Source organism: Scyliorhinus canicula, chromosome 26, assembly GCF_902713615.1.
Source record: "Scyliorhinus canicula chromosome 26, sScyCan1.1, whole genome shotgun sequence".
Lineage (NCBI taxonomy): Eukaryota > Metazoa > Chordata > Chondrichthyes > Carcharhiniformes > Scyliorhinidae > Scyliorhinus > Scyliorhinus canicula.
Window position 1 is genome coordinate 672,123 of NC_052171.1, and position 20,433 is coordinate 692,555.

At 45.9% G+C, this 20,433-nt stretch overlaps 1 protein-coding gene across 1 annotated transcript in view; it reads right to left on the reverse strand.

Moving 5' to 3' along the window:
• The window catches only part of LOC119957438 (BCL2/adenovirus E1B 19 kDa protein-interacting protein 3-like), a 49,048-nt gene that overhangs the window by 4,393 nt on the left and 24,222 nt on the right, over nucleotides 1–20,433 (reverse strand). Inside the window, exons 4-5 of the mRNA XM_038785510.1 lie at nucleotides 11,716–11,822; nucleotides 6,017–6,166 (exon numbers count right to left, since the gene is read on the reverse strand). Coding sequence (XP_038641438.1) covers nucleotides 6,017–6,166; nucleotides 11,716–11,822 — 257 coding nt within the window. The remainder of the gene's footprint in view (nucleotides 1–6,016; nucleotides 6,167–11,715; nucleotides 11,823–20,433) is intronic.

Consider the following 20,433-nt stretch of genomic DNA (forward strand, 5'->3'; position numbering starts at 1 on the left):
GCCTGCTTGCCAGGACACTGCATTCCCAAGTATTGTATATTGTACAAGAGAAGCCAGACTCTTCAGACCAAGTGGTTCTTAGGAACCAGCTTTGGAGGGAGTCGGTTCGACTGGTTAACTGGCAACTGGTGGGTTGGCCAGGCCAGTTCTCTGCCTGACAATGGTCAGTAATTGGTTCCTGATGCTTTCTGAGAGAACTTAGCAGAAGTGTTTAGACCTTGGAAGTGAAAGGGATGCTCTCTCTCTCTTTATCCTGCTTGCTGAAGTGAAAGAACTGCTCTATTGTTCTGAAAGCAATGAATGCCTGACACATTCTTTGCTGTGAACCTAAAATGATGTTCAGTCTGCAGAGAAAGTGGACAACCTTGCCAGAGAAAATGATCGGATACCTAGAAGGAAGAAGTACCAAAATGAATGTCTAAACTTCAGAAATGCATTGATTAGAGTGCATCAAGGACCTTATCCTTTTATTTTTATTAATATTTTATATCCCTTTCCACCATCCTTTCCCCGGTGTTGTTTGTCTGTGTGCGTGAGTGTATATAAATATGTATATATATATTTGAGAGAGAGAGTGGGGCGAGTTAGGAAGGGAGGTGTTGGGAAAAGGATAGTAGACAGTCAGTTACATTTTCTGACCGTTTAGTTATAGTACTGCACATAATAAAAGATGGGGCAGCATGGTAGCATGGTGGTTAGCATAAATATAGGGTGGATACGTGGGTTTGAGTAGGGTGATCATGGCTCGGCACAACATCGAGGGCCGAAGGGCCTGTTCTGTGCTGTACTGTTCTATGTTCTATGACTTCTGTTTTAAAGTTACAAAGCTGGTTACTGTCGTTTATTAGGGCAGCTGTTTTGAGTCAACAGCAGCCGTTTGAACTTCCAGCAAACCATGTGTGTGAAGAAAGCCTGCTTGAAACACTTGTTGGCTTGGTTTGTTCGACCCAAGAAGCAACCCCAGAGAGATATAATAAATGTGCCGAAATAGGCTAGAACTATCTGCATGCATTTCATTACCTATTCAGAATCCAATCTAAGTCATACCCTCAGTCCTCATGCCCTAAAGCTTGCTATTTTCACAATCTCGTGATGTCACCAGTGAGGGGCGTGGAAATTCGGGAAACACGATCTCTCTGGCGAGAATCAAGTTTCCTGATTCTTACGAGATTTTCCATTCTTGCTGCCGATCCAGTGGGCGGCGAAAGCGGGTTCAAGATTCCACCCTGCTAGTTGGAATCTACTATTAAGGAAGTCTTAACAATGCATGTAGAAAAGCACAGTCATATTACAACAAGTAAAGATGGTTTTACTGAGTCGAAAGCCTGTTCAACAAATTTACTCAAGATTTTTGAGGCTGTAACCCACAGGGTAGTTAAAGGTTAGGTTGATTGGCCATGCTAAATTACCCTTCGTGTCCAATCATGTGTAGGTTAGGTGGGGTTACTGGGATTGGGCAGGGACTGGGCAATGGTAAAGTGCTCTTTCAGAGGGTCAGTGCAGACTTCATGGGCCGAACGATGTCCTTCTGCACTGTAGGGATTGTATGGGTTCAAAAGGGAAATAAGTAGATGTTGTATACTTCGATTTCCAAAAGACATTTAATAAGATGCCACACAAAAAGCTCAAGAAGCTGGGGGTAATATTTTACCTTGGGTGTTGGATTGGTGAATGGATAGAAAGCAGAGCATGGGCAGTGAATAGTGAAATGCCGCAAGGATGAGCGCTGTGGTTTCAGCTATTTACAATCTATGTTAAATGACATAGATGAAGAGACAGGAGATAATGTATTGAACATTTCTGATGATACCATTCCAGGTGGAAACGTAAGCGGTGGGGAGGACATAGTGATGCTTTGAAGACATTGAGACAGGTGAAGTAAGCAGGCAACAAGATAGCAGGTGGAGCATAATGCAGAGAATTGTAAAGTTATTCATTATGGTCGGATGAATAGAAAAGTAGAATATTTTTTGAAAGGAGGTGAAACTTTTAAGTGTTGATGTCCAAAGAGATTAGAGTATGCTTCGAACATAGGACATTGACAATTTAGTGGCGTGGGTAGATAGGTGGCAGATTAAGTTCAACACGGAGAAGTGTGTGGTGATGCAGTTAAGAATGTTTCCAGGGCTGGGAAACTGCTCTTGCTCATAAGGGGACCAAGAACAATAGGGCACAGGTTTAGTGATTTCCAAAAGAAGCAAATGTGATGCGAGAAAAAACTTTTTAACACAAGTGGTTCGCGTCTGGAATGCACTGCCTGAAAGTGTGGTGGAGGCAGGTTCAATCAAGGCATTCAAGAGGGCATTAGATTACTTAGATTATTTTAGATTCTTGCAGACACTTTTTAACACATTCAACGCCTACTCCAGAGCAAGACAGTTCAAGACCTGCTGTCTTAATCAGAAAGTTGCAGGAGGCATGAAACATGCCAGGGGAAGAGGGAGCAAAACATTAAAAGAGAACAAAAGGTAGACTCAACCTAAAACTTGAGTCTTCTTTTATTTTGCTTGCTTTGCTGCTTGGAACTTGAACATGTCTCTATAATTGCAGTTTGTCCAATGTTAGCATTCGGTACTCTCAGGTCGGGTGTAACATAACTTCTTGCTCCTAAGCACATACAATATACTTCAGTTCTGAGTTCATAATAAAACTCTTCTGCACCTGCAACATTTCCACAATCCAACATATAAGGATATTTCTATAAAACAGACAGCAGGCAAACAGCTGAACAAAATGAAGCAGCGGCACCAACTGCAAGTCCTCATGAAACAAGAAGCACTCAAAAATGGGGCTATTTCCAAATGGAAGGGGATATCAGGTTCAGTTTTGATGTGGAGATGCCGGCGCTGGACTAGGGTGAGTGCAATAAGAAGTCTTACAACACCAGGTTAAAGTCCAACAGGTTTGTTTCGAATCACTAGCTTTTGGAGCACAGCTCCTTCCTCAGGTGAACTGTGCAATACAAATGTGACCCTGACATGGCACAGAACCTGAGGAAGGAGCTGTGCTCCGAAAGCTACTGATTCAAAACAAACCTGTTGGACTTTAACCTGGTGTTATACGACTTTGTCCTATGTTCAGATTTGCCACTGAATAATGGCAAATACACTTTGTACAGAATGCTCTGCACTTATAAAGCTCAATATCATCACAGCTCCTCTTAGATTGGTGGTACATCTATAGCCAATCTTTCTTTCCCAACATCATAATTGTGGCCTGAATGTCAATGGCAGTCAGGACCTCAAAATAATAGAGCCCATATTTCAATCAGAATTCCCCACTGTAATTAAAAGGTGGCCGCTTAACACCATGTGTAGACGACCAAGTTTTGTAAACATGCTCCTCGTTGTCGCAATTTTTCTGTGCTGCTCAATCACTCTTTAGTTAGGTTTCACTTGGTACTTTTACCAAGAGCAGCCTTTTCCTGTAAAATCTCATCCTCCACTAGAACCGAAGGGAATACCATTTGATCAGATATTACAAACAGAAATCTCATCTGAAAGCTCATGAAAAAAATTACATGGTATCTTTCTGAAAAAACATGGAGAGTTGTTCATCCCCTCAACCAACAGAACAAGTTTCGTATTCATTTCTCTTGGTGCTGTGCCCATATCAGCTGCAATGCTTGCCTAAAATCCAACAATTCTCACATTTCAAAAGTAATTTATTGCCTGTGGAGTGCTTGGAACACAGCTGGGTTGCTGCAAGTACTATTTGTCTGTTCCTTCTTCAATTTTCAAGCTAAAACTATGGTTGCTCATAAAACGATCCAAGAATTTTGAAGTGAGTTTTCCCTCTTGCTTCACTCAGCTTTAAACAGCATTCTTTGGGTCATCCAGGATTGCATTGAGCCTCATTGCTTTAAAACTCTTGCATTTCTCCCTCCCACACTATGATTAAATACAACATAAAATATTGCTTCAATGGGTTTTACATAGATGCTAGTTACTGATTTGTACTTTATTTATTTGATTTTATTTATTAATCTTTGATTTATTTGACTGAAACTGAAATTTTCACGGTCGAGATAAAAGATCCGCAATTTAAAATTTATCACAAAGCTCCTCAGCAAAATCAAGTTTGTGCAAAAACACCATCAGCTCTGGATGCATGAATTATACTCATTCATGTTTCTTGTTAAACTTGTTTCACAACATTAATGTGAAGTTTTGATCCAGCAAATGCACATGAACTGTGCAATACAAAAGTGACCCTGACATGGCACAAAATTATCAATCACTCCCAAAAACAACACCACAGGATGCCCCCCGAAGTCACTTCAGAAGTGCCACACAAATTTAATTGAGCATTTTCTTTTTCTGAGTTAACGACACGCATGTCTCAGATGAAAAAAATAATTCTGCATCTTTAAAGTATAATGCAAGTAAAGAAGAAATACATGTATTTGATGATGTGGATATCTGATAAGGAGTTGAGCCATTTTTACCCCTTTTTAAAATTGCAAATAATTCATTCAAAAACATTCCATGAGCCCATAAGACAAAGGAGAAGAAGTAGGTCACTCGGCCCATCGAATCTGCTCCGCCATTCAATCATGGCTGATATTTTTCTCATCCCCATTCTCTTGCCTTCTCCCCATAGCCCCTGATCCCCTTATTAATCAAGAACCTATCTATTTCTGTCTTAACGACACTCAGTGATTTGGCCTCCAGAGCAAGTGACTTGAAAAACCACTCTCAACACAGGGTGGCACACTGGTCAGCACTGCTTCCACACAGTGCCAGGGACATAGGTTCGATTCCGGCTTTGGGTGACTGTTGATGTGGAGTTTGTACATTTTCCCCGGATCTGCGTGGGTTTCCTCCAGGTGCTCCGGTTTCCTCCCACAATCCAAAGATATGCAGGTTCGGCGGATAGGCCATGCTAAACTGATCCTGTGTCCAAAGGTTAGGTGGGCTACGGGGATAGAGCAGGGTAGTGGGCCTAGACAGAGTGCTATTTCAGGGTTGCGCAAACTGGATGGGCTGAATGACCTCCTTCTGCATTGTTAGGATTCAATGGATTTTCTTTCCACGGGGAAAACAGGAAACTAGTATTGTACAGAACTTGCGAACAAAATTGAAATATGAATTAACAGAAGAATTACATGAAGTGAGTGAGTCCCGTATCAGCTGAAGATCAGGGCAGCACGGTGGCCCAGTGCGTTAGCCCTGCTGACTCACGGCGCCGGGGTCCCAGGTTCGATCCCAACTCTGGGTCACTGTCCGTGTGGCGTTGGCACATTCTCCCCGTGTTTGCGTGGGTTTCGCCCCCACAACCAAAGGTGGATTGGCTATGCTAAATTGCCCCTTAATTGGAAAAAATGAATTGGGTACTCTAAATTTTTAAAAAATATATCAGCTGAAGATCGCTGATGAGGGAAAATGCCCCTCCAATTGAAAAAAATCTGGTTGAAAGAGTGCAATTTAGAGGAAGCAACAGCAGTGCCAGGAGAATAAGGTGCAAAATAATGGCAGAGTGAGGTGCAACTGGTAATAGCACATTAAAGTGGGAGACCACAGCAACAGTGGAAGAATCAGTAAATATCAGAGTCAACCCAAATGGCAACTTGTGGGTTTAAAACAGTTACAGAGTCAAGAAGTCTGGGATGCTCTCGGGTTTACACACGTTTAAAAAATCTTGAAATCAAAGATAGATTTGGGACAGAATCTTCTGCATTTATATTCTTTCATTTTATTGGGTTGTTTATCAGTTGAGGAGGCTTCACTGTAGACGCAGAAGTGTTCAGAGGCACAGTTCACCAAAAAATATTTATTTAATTAAATATTAAATATTTAATTAAATATTTTAATTAAAAACATTTATTTAACTACACATCAATGAAAGTTCTACATCAATATATGTTGAAATCTCACTGGTTTGGTTTAGAGTTGTAGAAACAGAAGGCATATTGGAGCAAGACACAAGGCATTACTGAACATGCAATATCGTATGATCCTGAAATATCATGGGGTCGACATGGAAAAAAAAACTTCCGAATACATTAAACACTTACCCCAGGCCAAGGGCCAAAATGTGAGATAGAAATAGAGAGGGAAAGATGATCTTCAGAAAGTCTGCAGAAAATACGCCACCTTTCTTCATGGCTCCAGTCTTTCTCATACTGAGAGTGACTGAATGCTTCGGATGTTTGAAATGAAATTCCCTGAGGGAAGAATTAAAAGAAAGGAAAAGGAACTGAAAATCATCCTCGTGTCATAATGTTTATATTACACATGAGCACAGAATTCTCCAGTAATACATTTACTTGCATTTCACAAAATCTAGAAACAGTTGATTCAAACACTTATACTTATTGGTTATTGATTATTTTTTTTAAGTAAGTAGCAATAATAATCATACTTCAAAAGATCAACTGAAACAGTCTCCAGGAATCATGCCAGAAAAAAAGGCTGCAATGCTGGAAACAACTGAAGGAAAAAGGTGGTTGTTTGGTTGTGAATGAAGTTTTGAAACTAAGTAACTGAAAAAGTGATGCAAGTATTACTCGAGCTGCCTCAGCTTGCAATACTGCTTTTCTGTTTTTTTACAACTAATTGCCACTCATAATGTGCCAATTGTGACAATGAGTGAGCTTTTGTTGAGTGATTTAGGTTGAGAATAATTCTGGAAACAGGACTGCTGAGTAGTGTACATGTGTTTGCTTGTCACGGCAATATCTAGTGAGTTTTGGGTATGTAACCAAAGCCTGAATTGACTCTCTTCAGATACGACCAATGGAGCCTTTGAGGGATCCAACACATCAATCCATGCAGCAGAGGCCAGGTACCCAATCCCATGTGTTGCCACATATTGAATTCCACATGGTGCCATTGATGGAAGCTACGGAATAGAACCCATGAGCTGAATTCTCCGAAAATGGGGCTATGTCCCCATGCTGGCGTAGAAACGCTGACGGTTCACTCCCCAGTTTCCTGCAAAAATTAAAGAGCAATTCACTTACCTGCAGGGTGCTAGCAGGGACCCGGAGTGCCTCACGCAGCTTTGGCTGCGGATACGGGCCCCCGCACTTCCCATTCCGTGCATGCACACGGTGGCAGCCTCCAGCGGCCGCACGAGCGCTGGGTATCAGAGTACCGCTGGGAAGGCCTCTGACAATGGCCCCCCAGTCACGTGGCGAAATTCACGGGCAGGCGATTCTCCGGGGACCGGGACAGTGCAGGGCCCGATTCGAGCGTAAAAGTCGATTCTCCGCCCCCAAGACAAACACGATTTCAGCGCGGGGCTGCAGACAATCCAGCCCCATGTGTTTTTTCTCTGATGTTTGCCTGCCTCCACCATCGAAAAATTTCCTGCATTTGTTTTACTTCCAGAAAGAGGAGCAAATTGCTCAAACCAGTTCAAATGTTTCCTCTTTGAAATTTGATGTAGGAGCAAAATCTCAACAATCAGAAAAGGCATTTCCCCAACCGAATTAGGGCATTGCACAACTCAGCCTCCAAAGAGAAATCAATACATTTGCAAGATTCTTTTTTAAAGATTCCAGGGGCTGGATTCTCTGCACCCCAACGCCAAAATCGCGTTCGACGACGGGGTGAAGAATCCAGTTCCGTGTACTTACTGAAAACATTAAATAGGTTTAGTAACAAGTGCTGCCCGTACAAATCTGTATAAATCTGTTAAGGTAGAGTTGGGGTGAAGCCGTGGTGTATTATAACTCATCTTTTCTTCTTTAATACATATTTTATTATTTTTTTAAAAACAAGTTCACCAGCTGACTCCTATGACACTCTGCAGTAGCCGTCTTCCACAGATCGAAACAAAAATAAAAGTTAGTATCTATTAGGCCAGGTTCCACCCTGGGATCTGTCTTTTCCAGCTGGGATCATAACATAGCAGAGTAAGGAGGCACAGTTGACAGAGCAAATTCGAACCACAGAACAGGTTTGATCCCTAATCTCTACAGAATTTGCTTGCCCTAGCTGGAGGTGAAACAATTGGTTTCAGTACCCTCGATCGAGCGTGGAGATGAAGAAAAATCATCAACCAGTGTCCACAATTTTGGCAAACAGATTATCAAAGTCAACTATGATGCCCTAAAAATGTCAATTTCCTTCAAATTAGTGCGAATGGCTTCGAAAGAAAAAGAGAGGAGTATTCTGGCAATAAAAAGATTCAGCAACTGAGAACATCACAGTCATCACTCTATCTGCTCCAGCAATATATCTATCAAATCTGATCGAGGTGTTCATAATCATGAGGTCTAGGCAGAGCAGCCAGAGAGAAACTCCGTCCATGAGTTTCCAAGAGTGGAAGGGTTGAGAACCGGAGGATACCAACTTAAGGTATATGGCAAGAGAACAAAAGGTGGCATACAGGAAAACTTTATTTTCAACATAGTGGTGTTGTTAGAATCTGGAATACATTTCTTTCAAGTGGAGGAGGTTCAATCTTGACTTTTAAAAGAGAATTGGATGGAGACAAAGCCAGCCGCCTGTTGGCACACCAGCTGAGAAAGCAGGCAGCCACCAGAGAAATTGCGCATTGGAGGCACATTGGAAACAGAACCAGAGAGGATTAACAAAACCTTCAAGGCCTTCTACCAAGAGCTGTACACCTCAGAGCCCCCAACGGGGAAGGAACCGGTTCCTTGATGGACTGGACATACCAGTCGTGGGAGAGGGCAGGAAATGGGACCTGGAAGCACCACTAGCACTGGGAGAGATCATGGACAGCATTAGCTCCATGCAGACGGGGAAGGCGCCGGGACCGGACGGATTCCCGGCGGACTTCTACAAAAAATTCGCGACAGCGCTGGCCCCGCACCTGCGGGAGATGTTCACAGACTCGCTAGCTAGGGGCACACTGCCACCCACGTTAGCACAGGCCTCAATCTCGCTGATACCTAAGAAAGACAAAGACCCAACGGAATGTGGGTCATACAGACCCATATCTTTGCTGAACGCGGACGCCAAAATACTGGCCAAAGTCCTAGCCAAAAAGCTAGAAGACTGTGTACCTGAGGTGGTCACAGAGGACCAGACGGGCTTTGTCAAAGGTAGACAGCTTACCTCGAACATCAGGCGCCTGCTGAACATGATAATGACCCCCTCCGGGGAGAGAACACAAGAGGTGATCGTCTTCCTGGGCGCAGAAAAGGCCTTCGACAGAGTCGAATGGAAATACCTCATAGAGGTACTGGAGCGGTTCGGGCATGGAACAGGGTTCACCGCTTGGGTAAAGCTCCTATACAACGCTCCCATGGCGAGCGTACGGACCAATAATACCAACTCCCAATACTTCCAGCTGCACAGGGGCACCAGACAAGGATGCCCACTGTCCCCGCTGCTGTTCGCACTAGCAATCGAACCGCTAGCAATCGCGCTCAGGGCAGCAAAAAATTGGAGGGGGATCCGAAGGGGAGGCAGAGAGCAGAGAGTCTCACTCTATGCAGATGATCTGCTCCTCTACATCTCGGACCCACAAAGCAGCATGGACGGAATTATCGCGCTCCTGAAAGAGTTTGGAGCCTTCTCGGGCTACAAACTCAACATGAGCAAAAGCGAGATCTTCCCAGTACACCCGCAAGGGGCGGGGGGGGGGGGGGGGGGGGGGGGGGGAGCACTAAAGGGGCTGCCGTTCAAACAAGCCCGACACAAATTCCGCTACCTGGGGATCCAAATAGCCCATGACTGGAAAGGGATCCACAAATGGAACCTCACCAGCCTGACGGAGGAAGTAAAAAAGGACCTGCAAAGATGGAACACACTCCCACTCTCCCTCGCGGGTAGAGTCCAGACGATCAAAATGAACGTACTGCCCAGGTTCCTCTTCCTGTTTAGATCCATTCCGATCTACATCCCCAAGGCCTTTTTCAAAGCGCTGGACAAACTTATCATGGCGTTCGTATGGGGGGGGGGGTATAAATGCTAGGATCCCAAAGAAGGTCCTACAAAAAACAAAATCAAAATCCGGGAGGGGGGGGGGGGGGGCGCTAGCCCTCCCGAACCCCAACAATTCTACCACTGGGCGGCAACAGCCGAGCGAGTAAGGGGATGGATCCAGAAGCCGAGTGAGTGCGTGCGGAGGAGGCCTCCTGCATGGGTCATCCCTCCTGGCCCTCGCCACGGCAGCACTCCCATCCCCACCCAAAAAACACTCCAGCAGCCCAGTGGTGACAGCCACCCTCTAATCCTGGAACCAACTGCGACAGCAATTTGGCCTGACCAAAATGTCGGACAAGGCTCCCATCTGCAACAACCATAGGTTCACACCAGCACTGACTGACGCCACCTTCAAAAGGTGGAGGCAGGACGGGGGACACTGACAGTCAGGGACCTATTCACGGACGACAGGATCGCAACACTGGACAAACTGACAGAGAAATTTCGGCTAGCTACGGTACCTGCAGCTCAAAAACTTCTTACAAAAGGAGACAAGGACGTACCCACAACCGCCACGACAGACACTACTGGAAGACCTACTGGACGCAAGTATCCTAGAGAAAGGGAACTGTAGCGACATGTAGGACCGACTGGTAGAAAGGGCCCACACCGTACTGGACGCAACAAGAAAGAAATGGGAGGATGACCTGGGGATTGAGATAGGGTGGGGACTCTGGAGCGAAGCACTGCATAGGGTCAACTCCACCTCCACGTGCGCAAGGCTCAGCCTGACGCAACTAAAAGTGGTACATAGAGCCCACTTAACAAGAAACCGTATGAGTAGGTTCTTCCCGGAGGTGGAGGACAGATGTGAACGGTGCAAAGAGGCCCGGCCAACCACGCCCACATGTTCTGGTCTTGCCCCAGACTTCTGGAGTACTGGACAGCCTTCTTCGAGGCTATGTCCAAAGTGGTGGGGGTGAGGGTGGAGCCATGCCCGATAGTGGCGGTCTTCAGGGTTTCAGACCAGCCAGATCTATTCCTGGGGAGGAGGGCGGACGCCCTTGCCTTTGCCTCCCTGATCGCCCGCCGTAGAATCCTGTTTGGCTGGCGGTCAGCAGCACTGCCCAGAGCTGCAGACTGGCTGTCCGACCTCTCGGAATCTCTCCAAATGGAGAAAATCAAATTCGCCATCCGAGGGTCAGACGACGGCTTCCACAGAACGTGGGAGCCATTCATGCAATTGTTCCGGGACCTGTTTGTGGCCAACGAACAAGAGGAAGAATAGCCAGGTGGCCAAGAATCAGGGGAAAATGGTCGGGAATCGGGGGAAGGTAGCCCGGGGGGGGGGGGGGGGGGTGCCGGCCCTACGGGTTCGTTATGGTGGTCTGATGGCAAGCTAAGGCCCAAAACCAAATTGTAAATAAATGCCTATAAACATGTGCCTCGGCCATATTGGGGAATGTAAAATATGTATGCCGGTTAAAGGGGGCGGCCACAGTTGTTATTACGAAGATGCTTACCGGTAAATATACATGTTAATTTTTGCGTGTTTTTTTTTCTAATAATTTGTAATTTGTTGGATATAAATATGAAAACTCAAAAAAAACATTTAAAAAAAAAGAGAATTGGACAATTATCTGAGTAGAAAACGCTGCAGTGCTACAGGAAAGGGAAGGGAGTAAGACTGGCAGTGTTGTTCGTGCAAAGAGCCGACACAAGCATGACAGGCAAAATGACTTTCTCCTGTGTTTTATGAGTTTAAATATCTCAGTATCAATTCAGCAGGTGCAGCCCTGGCAACAGGGTAACAGTGAGGCACAACATGCCACACAATAGACTTATTTGACAATGATAAACCAGTACTCACTTCGGGGGGACGTTCTCAGGTCTACTTGACCAGTCAGAAATCCACTCAGCGCTCCTCTTCATCATAATTTCTATCTCTTGGTCCCTCTCCAAACCATCATCTTCAGACTACAAAGAAAGCTAAAGAATAACTTCTCTCATATTCCCAGCATGCACAACATTATTTCAACACTTAGCAGCCTGAGCTTTTCAATGATAATACTTTTCAATAAAATACAGTTTATTGAAACTCTGGCTGTGAAATTAGGATTTGACTCAAGATAAGATTAAAAATAACTGTGAACAGCACCTCGGAGCCTCTTTCAATAATGGTCAATGAGGAGATGCCGGTTCAGCTCGGTGTTTTAACTATCCAAGTATGTTTTTTCATATTTCATTCTAGTTCCAACAGGTTCAGCAGCTTCCTTGAAAGAACCAAAATGTCTGATTTTGTTTTATTAATTTTAACGGGGAGAAAACCAGAGACTTAATTAACCTTTAAATATCAAATTTTGCAGCAAAAATAAAAAATACTGGACAATCTCAGCAGGTCTGACAGTATCTGTGGAGAGAAAAGGGAGCGAACGTTTCTAGTCTGGATGACTCTTTGTGAAAGCTCTCAAAAACTGTCAAATATTTTGCAGTGCTGGCATTAGCTGATAATATATTACAGGGTTGAACCACACCCTCAAAGAGCATGTATATCACATCTGATGAATGCTTAAACGTTATAACCACGAGAGCAAACTCAAAATAAGATTCAAATTTTTAGAGCTGCGTTATTGAACAAACATACCACTGGTGCAGCACTTCAGTTAATTTCCATTCACTTCTGGAAATTGCTGTATGAGATTCATATTGACTTCATTCTGGTCCACTACAAGTAACTTCAAGTACAATTACAAGCAAGAAATGTCCAAGCCGTTCTGCTCAACAGTTTTATTTTTAATTCACACACGGACAGTGAAATAAATATTATGACAATATAACTATTCAACACCAGCACTAAGCAACTTTTCTTCTTATAAATGTAAAAATTTTTCCAATTAAAGGGCAATTTGGCGTGGCCAATCCACGTACCCTGCACATCTTTGGGTTGTGGGGTGAGACCCACGCAGATCGGAGAGAATGTGTGAACTCCACAAGGGCAATGACCCGGGACCGGGATCGAACCAGGGTCCTGAGCGCCGTGAGGCAGCACTGCTACCCACAACTCCACAGTGTCGCACGCTTTACGAAGCAACTTTCATACAATGACAGAACTTCCTATTGCCACTGTGACTGAGTGTGCTGGCGAGGGTTGCCAGGGGTTACGCGAAAGGAAGGTTGGTTGCTGGGGGGAATGCAGAAATGAATAATTAATGATTTTTTAAAAATGTTATTTTCCCTTTTTAAGATCTCTTGACAACAGATGCCCATCAGTGAAATGATCCAACAAGGTCGGGAAGTGACTTCATGCAATGGGATAGGCTAATTTTAAATGACATGTACAAGTAATCTGAAAGAAGAGCAAAAAGGAAAGAGGTCCCTTCCAGATTTACAGGAGAGTTGTGAGAAAAAGAATGGATGCAAATGTAAAGTAACAAAGGAACAGATTGTGGACAGAATGCAAGACTTGCTCCGGACACAAACTGAACATGGCTAAGAGCGAGTTGTTTGTAATTCAGGCGAGGGGGCAGGAGAGTAGGCTGAAGGGGTTGCTGTTCTGATTGAAAATTGAAAATCGCTTATTGTCACAAGTAGGCTTCAAATGAAGTTACTGTGAAAAGCCCCGAGTCGCCACATTCCGGCGCCTGTTCGGGGAGGCTGTTACGGGAATTGAACCGTGCTGCTGGCCTGCCTTGGTTTGCTTTCAAAGCCAGCGATTTAGCCCTGTGCTAAACAGCCCCTGGCTGTTGTTCAGGCTAGTGGGGGGGGAGTTTCCGATATTTGGGGATTCAGGTGGCACGGGACTGGGGCAGGTTGCATAAGCTCAACCTGTCCTGACTGGTGGAACGAATGAGGGAGCAGGTCCGGAGGTGGGATGCGCTCCCGCTGTCATTGGCGGGGAGGGTGCAGATTGTTAAGATGACGATTCTCCCGCGGTTCTTGTTTGTTTTTCAGTGTCTCCCCATCTTTATCCCGCGGTCCTTCTTTAAGAGGCTGAATAAAATTATTCTGGGATTTGTATGGGCCGGGAAGTCCCCGCAGGTGAAGAGGGTGATGCTTGAAAGGAGCAGAGAAGGGGGGGTGGCGTTGCCGAACTTCAGCAACTCTTACTGGGCGGCCAACATAGCGATGATAAGGAAATGGATGGTGGGTGTGGGGTTGGTTTGGGAGCAGATGGAGGCTGCTTCGTGCAGGGGCACTAGCTTAGCAGCCCTGGTCACGGTGCCTCTGCCGCTTCCGCCGGCACGGTACTCCACCAGCCCGATAGTGGTGGCGGCTCTTCGGATCTGGGGCCAGTGGAGGAGACATGTCGGGGAGGAAGGAGCATCGGTGTGGATCCCAATCTGCGGCAATCACCGATTTGCCCCAGGGAACATGGACGGGGGATATTGACTGTGAAGGAGGACGGGGATTGTGAGGATGGGGAATCTGTTCCTGGAAGGGAGCTTTCCGAGCATGAGGGCGCTGGAGGAGAAGTTTGGGCTGGCGAGAGGGAACGACTTTAGATACTTGCAGATGAGGGATTTTGTACGCAGACTGGTGCCGTCCTTCCCACGTCTCCCGCCGAAGGGCAGGCAGGACATGGTAGTTTCTAGGGGAGAAGTGGGAGAGGGTAGAGTTTCAGACGTCTACAAGGAGCTAATGAGAGCTGAGAATTCGCAGACCGATGACCTGAAGGTTAAGTGGGAGGAGGAGCTCCGGGGGGGAGAGGGGGGGAGAGAGCTGGAGGACGGTATTTGGGCAGAAGCCCTGAGCAGAGTAAACACGACCGCAACATGCACCAGTCTCAGCCTGATCCAGTTTAAGGTTGTGCACCGGGCCCACATGACGGTGGCCCGGATGAGCAGATTCTTCGGGCTGGAGGACCAGTGTGCTCGATGAGCCGGAGGGCCGGCTAACCATGTACATATGTTCTGGCCGTGCCCCAAACTCAGGGGGTATTGGCAGGGATTCGCAGATGTCATGTCCTGGGTATTGGGGTGGTAATGAGCCCGGAGGTGGCAATCTTTGGGGTTTTGGAGGACCCGGGAGTCCAGGAAGAGAGAGAGGCCAATGTTCTGGCCTTTGCTTCCCTGGTAGCCTCCGTTAGCATGGAGGGACTCAAAGCCCCCGAGGGCTGACATATGGCTATCGGACATGGCGAGCTTTCTTGGCCGAGAGGAAATCAAGTTCGCCTTGAGAGGTTCGCTACTAGGGTTCTCCCGAAGGTGGTAGCCATTTATTGACTTCTTCGCAGAGGAGTAAGCGGGGGGGGGGGGGGGGGGTAAAGTAGAGTGCAGTAGGGGGATATTGAGGCAGGTCCGTGCGTGAACAGAGCCGTGGTTTGCACAGTTTAATTTGTAATTTGTGTCTTGACTTCTTTTTTTTTGTACTGTACAATGTCACTTTTTCTATATGCCTAAATTACCTCAATAAAAATGTTTGTTTAAAAAAAAGAATGCAAGACTTGGATAGGAAGTGTTACAAATGCTCACGGTTCATAGTAATTGTATTAAAGTTGCCTGTAGAAAATAGGTTAAATGCAACTAGAGCAGTTTGAAGTCTTGTGCACTTAAAAGTTTTGAACCATGTTGACTTATGAGATTAATAGCAGGAGGACTCACTTAGCTTACGAACTACAGATGAGGGATTTCGCCTGCTGGAAAATAAATGCAGTCGAGAATAGTTTTGTTTTTGGGAGTACAAGCTGTAATAAAGTGAAAAGCATTCAATGCGCCATGCAAGATTCCATCATCACGGAGATGGGTAGAGCTTAAGAGATTTATCGGGTTTAAATTGTTAAAGAGAAAATGCTGGAAAATCTCAGCAAGTCTGGAAGCATCTGTAGGGGGAGAAAAGAGCTAACGTTTCGAGTCCGATGACTCTTTGTCAAATATTCCAGCATCTGCAGTAATTTTCTTTTATCGGATTTAAATTATCTGTGTTTGTTGCGGGAATGAATGTTTTGCAGCAAGGGAAGAGGTACTACTGTCAGCAGGCTCCAGGCAGCAGAGTAATGCAGTTGCTAGTTTTGTGTAGTTTGGACTTTGGACAAGTCCCAGAAGCCATTTAATGGCTCTGTGCAGTTTCGGCTCAGGCGAAGTCCGAGGGAGCTCAGATGGTGAAAGGTCACTTGCCCAATGTTGGACATGGCGAGTGCTCAGAAGTAGTCCTGGGGGCCATTTATAGCATGTTGAAGCTTGGGAGATGGGTGAAATCCAGGGGCAGTGCCAGCCCAAAGAAGCCAGTCAGCATTTAAAGAGCTGGTATTGCACAAGTAGAGGCTGGAGTGCTGACTTGAAAATTCAAATGTGAACGCAGTTGCATGATGAGTGTGAAACCCTGGGAGGTGTGTAGTCGTTGAGACTGTCAGGTTGGAGCTGCTTCAGGAAACCCAGAGGTTTTGGACGCTATTCACCTGAAAAATGACTGAGTGACATTTTGGTTGGGAGTCGTCAGGTGACTTCCACCATATGTATGGGTGCAATCCTGATCACAATTCACCAACACAGACCAAAAAATGAATCCCGATGTGAAATGCATCGAGCTGGAGTCCCCAGGCGTGTGATTGCTAACAAAGGGAGTAGCTTTTAAATGGTCCCTCAGCACTCACTCCCAGCCAAGCCAGGAGGATGGCAGCACAGAGACATGTTCCTTTATTTCTGGATGCAGACCTTGCCAGGCTTCTGGACACCGTGGAGTAGAGGCAGGCACCCTGTACCCTCGAGCAGGCAAGAGATCCAACAGCATGGTGACAAATGCTGCCTGGGAAGCTGTAGTTAGTGGCAGCAGTATGGCAAGGAGAATCGACGTCCAATGTGGGAAGATGCTGAATGACCTCTGAGGCGCTGCAAGGGCAAGTTACCACCTCTCTCCTCAAGGCATCAATCCCACCTGCCACCCCTGGTGCAGGCTGCAGCTTGCACTGGCCTTGATGCCCTTAGTGACGTCTGCTTGCCTCGGCTGCGACTATCAAGACAACAGCAATTTCAGCAGGACCTATTCCAACATTCATCCTGTATTTGGAAGGATTGAGAGAGAGCGAAAGGCTGACAATTAAACCTTCCATCCCATGACCATCAAATCCCCCAACCCTCCCCACAACCCCTTATCATAGAATTTACAGTGCAGAAGGAGGCCATTCGTCCCATCGAGTCTGCACCGGCCCTTGGAAAGATCACCCTACGTGAGCACATGCCGCCACACTACCCCCGTAACCCCACCTAACCTTTTGGACACGAAGGGCCAATCCACATCACCTGCACATCTTTGGACTTTAGGAGGAAACCCACGCAGACAAGGGGAGAAAGTGCAAAACCACACAAACACTCACCCGAGGCCGGAATTGAACCCAGAGATGTGATGCAGCAGTGCTAACCACTGTGCCACCATGCTGCCTCATGATCCTCACAGCTGACCACTCATCACTGTGCCAGGCACTCTTGGCCACCACTCAAGTTGCCTGGCCCGTGTCGCAGCCCTTGACTTTAAGGGAGTCTTCCCGACCTTGACTTGGAGAGTAATGCAGCTGAGAGTGCTGAGGCATAATGACAATGGCCAAGCACTTGTAGTGGCCTGACTCGCTGGACGACGAAGGGACACAAGATCTCACAGAGTCAACGAGGGGACAAACAACCACGTGTGGTCTAGCCTTGGAAACCCAACATCTTATTGCTGTCATGCCATCACATTCGAAGCACCTGGGCTGCCAGAGCTTGCACTGTATCTTTAAGCCCAACAGGGAGCCGGTGTTGCACCCTTCCCCCACTTCCTCCAGCGAGTCAGCTGCGCTGACAATCTTTGCTATGTACACTCACTCCTGCCCAGATCAGGACACCCTAGACCTCTGCCAGCAACAATTGGGGGTCGTGCTCAGCTGTCTTCTGCTCATCCAAATAGTTACTGTTTGGCCGTAAGAGGGTCCTCAGTGGTGAACCCCTGCACTTTACTGGTTGATTGTTGGCAACTGCCTCCAGAGTACAAGCACACTGTTCAGATATCAAAGGCTGCAGGACATCCAGTCCACAAATTATCCTCTCAGACAGGCCACCTGATCTATCGAGGAGGCACTTCTGAGTTCAGGGACCGTCAAGTGTTATCAGAACATACACCAGCTAACAAGCTAGAGGTTTGTCATCATCATCATGAAATGGAATATAAACAACAAAGTACAGAGATAAAAAAAGAAGGCAGACTGCAAGACTGAAACCAGAGCCTAGAATCTCACGCGGGGTGAAATGGACTTTCATGAGATAAGTGACAGCATGGTTCTGTCCTGGGAGAGGTTGATGGGACAGACAGTCCTGTTATGGGTGATTAAAAGATGGCTTGAATGCCTCACATACAAAAACCCACCCACCCCCCAGCCCGGGGGCAAATGCCAACCTGGCCCCCTCCAGCACCCCAAACCCCACAGCACTGGATCATCAGCCATGGTACCATGAGCTGCATGGAGATAAATGGAGAGGCCTACTCACCTCCATGCTCTCCCTCAGTGTCCATGGCACCGTCTCCACTCTTGTCGAGGTGTATTAAAAGTCACCCACGTGACTTCCCGCTTGGGCGGGTGGGGACTCCCGGGCTGCTGCTCCACTCAACTTGAACTTTGCCCATAAGATTAAAATGAATGCAATTGAGATATGATCAGTTTCTCGTCCTTTCTGGCCGAGAGCCTGATCACGATAGCTGGAAAGGGCCAGGAGAATTCGAAACCCATGTAGTCTTGTGACTTTGTTCACTGGACAGGTGGCTCAAATCTTAAATTTTGTCTGCTTAAAACAAAACATCTTTTGTCTCTAACTTGATCTCACTGAAAACCTGGAGATCTGGTCGAGGTTCATAACAATAGAAATGTGAGAAAGGTGGAATGTAACAAAAAGCACAGAAAAAAATATACAGACAAGGAGAAAAGGCAAATGAAACAACATGCTTATCGCAGAAGAAATGCTTGGGAGCATGAGATCATGTGAGAAAAGATTTAAAGTGGGGGATTAACAAAAGATGGGCAGTTGTTTCTATTTTTGGCAGTCAGCAACAACACCGAATGTCAATGACTATTGAGAGATTTTTTGTGTTCTGTCATATTTCGATTCTCTTTTGATTTTCTTCATTTACTAAAATATTTCACTTGTCTTTTGGAACATTTCATGGAACTTCACAATCACTGACTCATTCACAATGTCCTCGATTTCATGGATCAACTCAAGGATTTGAAGTCACATAGATTTGGCTCGAATCAGTATTTCAACTCTCTAACCAATCAAAACCAGAAATGAAATGTACTTATGTCAATTTGATACAGAAATTGCATCAAACTCACAAGTGGCACTATCATGGCATACCCAATTCAACTGAGGCCAGATCACTAAACTGATCCATGGCAAACAAAGAGTGAAAACAAAAGTGGATTCATTCGGAATGAGTCTGCAGAGAAGTTGACTTGAGAATCAGCTACTTATCTTTACTCTCGTATCCACAGCCCGTGAAACAGCTGACTTCTGTAAGAGTACAATTCCACACACAGTTGCAATTTTTGGTACATCATTGCCCTGCATGCAAGTGCAAATGCATGGAACAGCACCACAGACGGTATCCGGCATAGTATCATGGAACAGCACCACAGACGGTATCCGGCATAGTATCATGGGCAGAATTTTACGTACTTGTGTGCGCACACATCTTACCCAGAAGTGCATGGAATCATGCAAGAAGACTTCTGGCATACATCCCTGAGTAACACCAACACCTGAGTCAGAAGTGTGTCTGCCAACAATCAAGTTGGTAATTTAGTCCATCAAGAGGCTAATTGAACACAGTACGGTTGGCAGGTGGGCTGACTGACCTTTACTTTTCAGCTGCAACCTCGATCCAGGACAGATGAAATATTACAGCTGAAGTAAAATAAAAAAAGTAACTGCAGCGTTTCTCCATTGCAAATGTTATTTTTGTTTTTTAAAACAGGTCTGTAGCTCCCTGAGACAGCTCCGTATTACCTGGCTCCAAGGAATCGCATTAGCAAGCGTCAGCCGGCATCCTCCCATTCTCCATACCCACCCTCTTCCCATCTTCTCCGGCAGCACGGAGCCTTTCCTAACGTGTTTCACGCTAGCTGAATATCCATTGGGCAGCAAGCCAATAATTGTGCTCCAGAGCCCATCACAGCTGGAAGTGGGTTTCATGCCTGCCTCGGGGGCCGAGTGCACGAGCCCAGCGTGTGAAAAATACAGGCCCGTGCCTTTAGTAATCAACAGTCTGCAAATTTTTCACTGCCTTGTCTCACAGGAAGAATGCCAGTTGGGTGAGTTGCTAAATGTGTGTTGAATCGTACCACGCAGAGGTTTGTGTATTGCGATTAGAAAAGGCAGAGTTGGGAGTTGGGGAGGAAGAAGAACCCAGTATGATCTGCAAGATCAAGAAGCCTGATGACTTAGTTTAAGGGAGTAGAATTCTTGGGAAATTTTTCAAGTGGCGAAACAGCAAGATACAAAAATATTTAAATAGCACTGATATGGAGGTCTTTATGTTTCCAATCAGTGTCTAAACAACCTTATGCATAAATCACTAATATTCTGAAATAAATTTGTCAATCAGATTCTCTCCTGATCAGTCTCCC